The sequence below is a fragment of the Benincasa hispida genome, chromosome 3 (genome assembly GCF_009727055.1).
Source record: "Benincasa hispida cultivar B227 chromosome 3, ASM972705v1, whole genome shotgun sequence".
Taxonomy (NCBI): domain Eukaryota; kingdom Viridiplantae; phylum Streptophyta; class Magnoliopsida; order Cucurbitales; family Cucurbitaceae; genus Benincasa; species Benincasa hispida.
Genome location: NC_052351.1, coordinates 34919831 through 34928773, shown reverse-complemented (window position 1 = coordinate 34928773; position 8943 = coordinate 34919831). Strand labels below are relative to the sequence as shown.

The 8943-nt window shown below is 37.4% G+C and overlaps 1 protein-coding gene across 1 annotated transcript; it reads right to left on the bottom strand.

Annotated features, from left to right (window-relative positions):
• Window positions 1-4703: 4703 nt before the first annotated feature.
• Window positions 4704-7101, bottom strand: LOC120073870 (60S ribosomal protein L4). Its single transcript, XM_039026772.1, has 2 exons — window positions 5913-7101; window positions 4704-5078 (listed from the first exon to the last, which is right to left on the bottom strand). The coding sequence occupies exons 1-2, from the start codon at window positions 7014-7016 to the stop codon at window positions 4965-4967; spliced, it is 1218 nt and encodes a 405-aa protein (XP_038882700.1). The 5' UTR covers window positions 7017-7101; the 3' UTR covers window positions 4704-4964.
• Window positions 7102-8943: the final 1842 nt, after the last annotated feature.

Here is an 8943-nt window from a genome sequence, read left to right as displayed (position 1 = left end):
AAGTTAGGAGCATCGGGGACTCCAAAATCGGTTTAATCCCTTGCTAAAGAATCATGGCCTGATGCCTTCGGCTTCTTAGAGGGCCTCTTCCAATGACGATCACTAGTGCTACTTTGACTCTCCTCTTCCATTGAGTGTGGAGCATTCTTTCGTGTGACTAAGGTCGTCTCTTCAACCAAATGAAGTTGTTTGCTTCCCTCGATGGTCCCTTTGCTTTTGAAAAGTTTGGGTTGTGCCAAAGGAGGAATGACGTTGAATACCAAATGATGTATGTTCTCCTCAAAGTAGCTTCCATGTTTCTCCTATCACCAAGCCTTGAAACGCGAAGTGGCGTGATTATGTGAGTTTAGCGTGCGGGCAGGAAAGAATGCTTTGGAAGAGGTCCTACTCCTCGTACAAATCCTCCAGTGATACAGTACATTGCGGGAGGTGGAGATAGGAGGGAATCCCCCTATGTCATTAGGATGGTCTTGGTAAAAGCCAAATTTTCTGCCGAACCAGTAACGGCTATACGATTCAATAATTGAGGTGCTCCCACATTGGGATGATACGTAACAGGATCACATACTGGAAAAATGTGAAGACCCACTAAAGGAGAGGTACTCATTATCAATCACTTGCTTGTGTTTATTCATACCCTGAATATTCACATGCCACTGGATGCTTGCCCCCTTGTGGATCAAATCTCGAGCTTCATATTCCCCAAAGTAGATCACCCCGCCTTCATTAGAAAAGTTGGACATCTTAGGACCCTGAACATCTACCGGAACAGGGTAGTGGGTGTTAAAATAATTGGCAGCCAAACCATGGACATACTGCATAGGGAAGCAGAAATCCGTGCGCCTGATTAGGTTTGAAGTTTCGGTTATCACTCCTAAGCCTGGATATATGTTCGCTAGGACGGGAACGGCAAGGCTGAAAATATTCCTGTCAGCCATTAAGCTGGCAGTTCTGAAGACGCGAGGACGAAGATGGGCTCCTTTCTAGGGAAACACGAAAAAACATAGCCTACAGGACAAAAAGGCTGCTAGCTACGTCTTGTCCTGCGGATTGTCTTCCACCCCGAGTTCCTAAAAAACATGCTTTCTCTAGCTGACCATGCTCGAAATGTGATCTCTGCACCGCTCGGATTATGAGTAGATTGGGGACGAAAGGCTCTCTTTTGCTTTCTATTTGGAGGTCTGTCATACTTTCGAGTACTAAGGAACCAAAACGAAATCCATGCGTTGATGGTCACCCGTGAATCGCTTTTGGTGAAGGTCCCACGGTCATTTTTGGAAGACTTCGTACGATTCTTTCCTTGTGATAAAACTATCAAGTAGTATGCATGAAAAAAATGTTCGCAGGTCATTAGCAAATATCTTCCTTTCTTTCGTGAGCCGATTAATTCCTTGAAGTTGGGGATAACTTCCTTGTAGAACCTTCCTTTAATAGGAGGACCCTCGAAGGACCATAAATCCCATAAAGATATTGATAGTTCACCCGCCATGGTATGAAAGGTGTTATTGGATGGGCACCAAGCTTCGCAAAGGGCCCGCACAACATCGCTATTGCGATCATACGTGTACAAAGAGGCCATCACTGCATTGAACAAACAAGTGTCATAAAAGCGATATTCGTTTCGACCAACAACAAACTCTAGCCATTCCTAGTAGCAATCAGTAAAGGTAAACTCTCCAGGGACATTGTTACAGCATTCCCACAAACTTCATTTTCAATCAAACGATGCACAAGAGTTGACACTCTATCATAGTTAGGAGCCTTGCTGTGGATGGTAGACTTTTTTAAAGTCCACACTTTTTTATCCGAAGTCAAAGACACTTCCATCAATAGTCCAGTAGCCATCACATCGTCATTCAAATCAGGCCAAATATCTGCAAAGGGACCATCCAATGGCTCCTCCACAGGAAGGCTAAGTCCATCCTCATTAGGTTGGTCTCTATTTGCAAAGATCACGAGATATCGCTTTCCAGAAAAAACGCGTTCGGTAAAGCAGATCATGATGCTACACAAAAAAAGTGGGTGAATCTCAACCGCATAAATTTCAAAATAGTAATAATAATAATAATAAATGAATAAATAAACAAAGGGCGGAGATCAGAGCCGTTAGAGCGCTGAGTTGGAAACCGATGGAATGCTCAAATCAAAGACTGAGGCTGGGACTGATGGAATCCTCAGATCACGTACTAAGGTCGAAGCCAATAAGGGGTTGGACATCAGAGTCGTTAGAGCACTGAGTTGGAAATTGACGGAATGCTCAAGTCAAAGACTGAGGCTGAGACTAACAGAATCCTCAAGCTGCGTACTAAGATCGAAGCCAATAAAGGGCGGAGATCAGAGCCGTTAGAGCACTAAGTTGGAAACCGACGGAATGCTCAAGTCAAAGACCGAGGCTGGAATCGACGGAACCCTCAGGTCGCGTACTAAGATAGAAGCCAATACGGGGCGAAGATCAAGCACTGAGTTGGAAACCGATGGAATGCTCAAGTCAAAGACTGAGGCTAGGACCGACGGAATCCTCCGACCACGTATTAAGATCGAAGTCAATAAAGGGCGGAGATCAGAGCCGTTAAAGCACTGAGTTGGAAACCGACGGAATGCTCAACGTTAAAGACTAAGGCTGGAATCGACAGAACCTGCAGACCACATACTAAGATCGAAACCAATAAGGTGCCAAAGTCCTTAAGGACTTAGGTGGAGTCTTCAGGTTACAAATAGGATCGGGCTTTGCAGCAAAAGGATGTTGAAATCCCTCAAGCCACCTGGCCTTTTGTTCATAACTACAATAACAAAATACTCACCTCTTGCAAAAAAGAATGTTGATCCCTCGTAATATGTAAGCTACAAGATGACACTTGGGTGATAAACAAAAAATAAGGGTGAGTTAATAAAAAAAAATAATTACCTTTGGGAATTTTAAATAATAAGAAAAAAAATAAAACGGAAAAAAAAAATTTTTAAAAAAAAAACAAAAATTTTCTGAAAAAAGGGAGAAAATGGAAAAAAAAATCGTTGAAAAAAATAAATAAAATTAAAAGGAAAAGAAAAAAATAGAGTTTTATGCTGAAGGAAAAAAAAGGGAAAAAAAAAACAGAAAAAAAAGAGTTAAAAAAAATTAATTTAGTTATGAAAAAAAAACATTTCGAAGTTAGGTTTAGATTAAAAGAAAGGAAAAAGAAGAGAAAATAAACGAAAAGAAAAAAAAAGAGAGAAAAAAAAAAAGAGAGAGAAAAGAAGAAGTTTAAGTAATGAGAGGTCAGAAAGAAGGGAAACGGGAAAAGAAAAAAAAAAAGAAAAAAGAAAAAAGTTTTGATGCTCCGGTTGGATCTATGGCTGTGGCTCCGGGGACTCATGGCTCGGCTCGGCTCGTCCTAGCAGCTCGACGGCTTGAGTTAAAAAAAAAAACAAAAAAACAAAGAAAAAAGAGAATGGAGACTCTTGTTGGAATCCAAAATCAAATCAGAAAATCTAAAATATTCTGTGATATCTGATTTCATTGATTTAAAAACCCCAATAAAATTTTCTTTTTTTTATTATTTTTCTCTCCTCATTTTCTAAAAGTAGCCATGTACCACCCTTACATTAATTAATTTTAATCTCCAAATGAATTTGGGATGAAACTCAAATTCTCATTCTAAATTAAAGATTTTTTTGAGTTTTATCTCCAAAATTAAATTAAATTGAAGATAAAACTCAAATTCTCATTCTAAAGTTCAAAATTTTTAAATTTTATCTCAAAATCAAATTAAATCGAGATAAAACTCGAATTCTCATTCTAAGGTTCAAAATTTTTAAGTTGTCCCAAGTCAAATTAAATTAGGATGAAACATGAATTCCCCTTTTAAATCCAAATTTCTACAATCTCTTCAAATCAAAGTAGGTCTAAAATAAACGTTGGTTTTTCTCATATTAAAAGTTTGATCATCCTCCACAAATTTTAGTTAAACTTGTGCACTAAATTATTCTCAAATATAGGCTTAATTTGGATCTAAAATGTCAAAATAGACCTAAAGCCAATTAATAGGACCCAAAGACCAGGCTCGAATCCAATTAATTAAGTCCATAGACCAACCAAATCCAGACCCATGAACCAATTCGGCCTAAGCCCATCATTCCAAACTCAATACAACTCTTGAAGCTGCACTCTTCTAAGACTCCACGACAATCCAGAGACAGGTTTGAAAGAGCTAATAATGGAGAGCTGTCCAAGTAAGAGATTAAATACCCCACAAGAAGGATATCAGAAATGAGAATAATTCCCCCATGTTAAATATGGAATAAAACTTATCATGACAATTGGATTCAATCAATTTCACCGCCCTTTTCAATTTAGGATGGATTTGATTTAACTATTTCAAGTGTTTATAATTTAAAAACAAGTCATTTTGAAAAAAATTAAATGTTTAAATACCTTCAGAAGGTAGTATTTTAAACAATTTTTATCCTAAAAATTATCTAAAAAAAACTTTTTTCTAAACGCTTAATTTCTATATGCCATGAAAAAAATAAAAATAAAAAATATAGCTGGGTGGATAGAGTACATCTCAAACTAACTCACCAATGTTCAACTTGGAAAAATGTGCCCAAAAAAATCTAGCACACACAAATCATGGCTTATCGGGAAAATGATATGCAATTGAAAAACAGCAACAAAAAACAGAGAAGACATGCAAATCACAGCATATAACATCACAATAATGAAATGATATGAAGCTGCACTCCTCTTTATAATTTTCAGTTTCGACAATAGGAACAACTAAACAAAGAGAAGGAATCTAGATAAAAATGGGAGAGCAAAAGGCCAAAGTTAAATTATCGATGTTATTTCACTCAGTGTTCTCCCAAATCACTTCCCTTCATAAACGCAAAAGAAAAAAAAATCAAAGCAAGAATAAGAACTCCTTAAGAAAATAGATTAACAAAAGTAATAAGGTCTATGAGATTTTAAATAAACAAAAACGAAATTACTGAGAGACACCAAGCCATTTCGAGAAGTTCTCGAACTCGGTGTAATCGCTGTCTGAGATCATCGTTTGATACCAAGCCTTTCCTGCGGCTCTGATTGCAGTAGCCTCCTCCTGTAAGTTCATGTACAAAAGGGGAAAAGAAATCAACACCGAGGTTAGGATGTTCTACAATAACAATTGTACCACCTTATTAAACAACTTGTGTTCACGGCATCCATGATTTTAGTTTAAAAGAAGTAATACAGAGAAGTACAGAAAATTTTCAAAGGATAGAAACTACTCCCTCAAGAAGATAAAAACAAATGTTAAATCATTTGGACCGAAAATTTAAATATATCAACATTTTAACAACAAAGAAGACTCCAATAACACAGTTCCCAACCAAAACCAACACAGATTACTGGTAGGCAGGAAAAGACGAGTACACCAAAGAAAAGGATTGGTTGTGAATTCAACTAATCTGATCAGATATGAAGCATAAACATTTGCATCTCATAAATGAAACTGTAATCAACATTTTCATTACTTGCAGTGATGTCAGATGGAACGTATCAAGAATATAGTGATGTTAAATCCATGACAAACCATTACAGTTATAAAAAAATGTTAGTATAAAGAGTCAACACTAAACATGAAAATGGATACATATCCAAGTTATATGTTATCTTGAAACAATTAAAAATAAAGCTTACCAACAGCAGACCCATAACTGAGAACCACATATAAACATTCAAGAGAAATGTCAGTAAACGACCAATCAAAATAAACCAAAACAAAGAATGAAAACCAACCCCAAAGCAACAAATAATTAGAAATACATGAAGGTAGGCAATATCATAAGTCCAGACTAATATGAATATATGCACTACTTGTTTTTCAAAAGAAAGTAAATAACTATTGACGAGCAACATGCAAAAGATCTCACTAAGAGTGGGAAAGTTATACCTTTGTAGTCAAATTCCTCTTCTTGTCGAGTTTCTCCTTCTTAGCCTTAACACGTTGCTCCTCCGCCAAAAGAGCCATTCTTCTAGCAGTCTTAGCATATGGGTTAAGCTTGAGCATGGCGTTCAAGTTCTTCAATGGGTTCTTCTTCAATGAAGGTCTCTTAACATTCTTCTTAATAGGCTTCACTACAGATTGCACTTCATCAGAGTTAATAATCCTTGACAAATCAGCATTCATCATCTTAGATCTCGGAAGGACATAACCCTTTTTCTTCTCTGAAGGCTTCTCAAAAGATCCATAGATAGAATCAAGCTTCTCAAAAGCAGACTTGGTCCAGATCACAAACCTTCCAAGGTGTCCACCGGGAGCAAGTTTCAACAAATTAAGCCTCTCAACGTTAGCAATCTCAACTCCAGGAATGTTACGGAAGGCCTTAACAAGCTTAGCACCCTCAGTTCCGTAAACAATCAATGGACCCTTGCGAGAAATATAACGACGGTTCCTCATCTTACCCTTACCAGGACGGATCGCATGGCTATCTTTGGCCTTCTCAGCATCGGGAAACGCCCCAACCTGTTTAAGAACCTTTATTGCAGCAGAGGTCTTCTCAACGCCTTCAGCCGAGTCGCTCACAACAAGGGGCAATTCAGGAACAGACTCGATTCGATGACCGCGAGCAAGAACCAATGATGGAACAGCCGAGGCTGCAATAGCCGACACAACAGCATACCTCTTCTGATTCACATTGATCTTACGGTGCCAACGGCGCCAGATCTTAGTCGGAGCGAACATTCGACCACCACGACACATGTTTCCGAAAGCACCCTGACCAGCACGGTGAGTACCACCACCAGGAACACGGGGAATACGAGACACAGCACGTCCAGTACCCCAAGACTCCGCTGAAGTTTGGTGGCCGGCGCGCTTGCTGACGGCGTAGGGCTGACGGCTGTTCTTCGAGATGTTGGAATGGACAAAGCTAACAATGTCCGGGCGAATTGAAGCCTTCATCACGTCCGGAAGCGGGACGGTAGGCGCCGCATCGGTAGCCATATCCCCTTCAAGGGACTGGACGGAAACAAGGGGGCGGGCGGCAGCAGCCATTGGAGAGTGATTGTGTGTGAAGTGAAGAACAGAGGAGAGAAACGAAAGGGAAGAATTAGGGTTTTGAGGCTTCGTGTTTATATATATATATGTGAATATCAGGGTTTTCTGATTGATGTCGCAGAAATGGATCCTTTTTAAAAAAATAAAAGAAAAGAAAAGGAATCGCAAATACATAATTAACCCAACTTCTCGATTTAATGTCGTTTTGGCATTATTTTAATTTGGTAATATAACATAATTTTGCTCTTTGGATATTTGTTTCACTGTTATCGATCCTTCTTTATCAAATTCCTGCAAGGCCCAATCTAACTCATTTGGGCCGACCCACCATGTAGGCCCGATTACACGCCCATTTGTTGAAAACCAAGACTGACTATATTTCACAAAAAAAAAAAAAAAAAAAAAGGAAATTTAGAGCTATATATAAAAATTAAATTTCTACTATTTTTTTAGTGTTGTAAAATTGAGGAGCATAATGGGAATACGGATATGGATATAATAAACTTATAAAATAACTAAAATTATAAAATTATGGAAATAGGAATAATGGAAATAAAAAATATATGAAATTCTCTTTTTATTCTCATTGATGTGCATATAATTTAAAACCACCAAATGCCATTATTTATAGATAATTTAGCAAGTAGAATGTGGTCTTACATAGACACCAAACATGAATTATTACAAGGCATAACATGAAGAATGACACATGGCTTTTAGGACACTAAGCATTGGACATCTATTTATATAATATTTATAATAATTCCCCTTAGATGCGCATACATATATATCAAATATGTTTCATTAAAACCTTACTAGAAAAAATCCAATGGAAAAAAACCCTAGTGAATAAAAAATAGTACATATTTCATATAATCTAATATTTCTAAAAGAATACAATATATTTGCTCTTGCTCATGAAAACGTCACTTGAGAACTCTAAGGCGCCGTATTCAAATGTTGTGTACCAATTTTTCAAGGTTGCGATTGGTAATGGTTTTGTAAATAAGCCTGTCAGGTTATCCTTCAAACAAATTTTTGTTGTACAGTGATGTCACTTCTTTCTTTAAGATAATGAGTGTAGAAAAGTTTTGGTGAAATATGTTTTGTTATATCTCCTTTAATATATCCTCTTTTGATTTGGGCTATGCAGATTGTGTTGTCTTATTATAATATTGTTGGAAGATTTTTATTATAAGGCAAGCCACATGTTCCACGAATGTGCTGAGTTATTAATCTTAGGCACACACATTCTCGACTTGTCTCGTGAATTGCAAGAATTTCAGCACGATTTGAAAAAGTAGCCATTGTGGTATGTTTCACTGATCGCCATATGGCAGTGCCTCCACATGTGATCAGATAACTTGTTTAAGATCTAACTTTGATTTTTCAAGGTTGCAGTTGGTAATGGTTTTGTAAATAAGCCTACCAGGTTATCCTTCAAACAAATTTTGTTATATAGTGATGTCGCCTTTTTCTTCACGATCATGAGTGTAAATAAGTTTTGGTGAAATATGCTTAGTTCTATCTTCTTTAATATATCCTCATTTTGATTTGGTCTATGCAAGTTTTGTTGTCTTGGTATAATATTGTTGGAAGATTTTTATTATAAAACAAATACATGTTCCACGAATGTTCTGAGTTATTGATCTTAGCCATACACATTCTCGACTTGCCTCGTGAATGCAAGAATTTCAACATGATTTGAAAAAGTAGCCATTATGGTATGTTTCACTGATCGCCATGATATAGTAGTGCCTCCACATGTGAACAAATAACCTGTCTGAGATCTAGCTTTGATTTTTCAAGGTTGCGGTTGGTAATGGTTTTGCAAATAAGCCTGTCGGGTTATCCTTCGAACAAATTTTGTTGTACAATGATGTCGCCTTTTTCTTCAAGATCATGAGTGTAAAAAAGTTTTGAT

Excerpts from the sequence above, each read along its gene's own strand:
- LOC120073870 (XM_039026772.1), bottom strand. The coding sequence starts at position 7,016 with ATGGCTGCTGCCGCCCGCCCCCTTGTTTCCGTCCAGTCCCTTGAAGGG. Across the intron at positions 5,079-5,912 it reads AGAGGAATTTGACTACAAAG|GAGGAGGCTACTGCAATCAG; the intron begins GTATAACTTTCC and ends ATGAACTTACAG.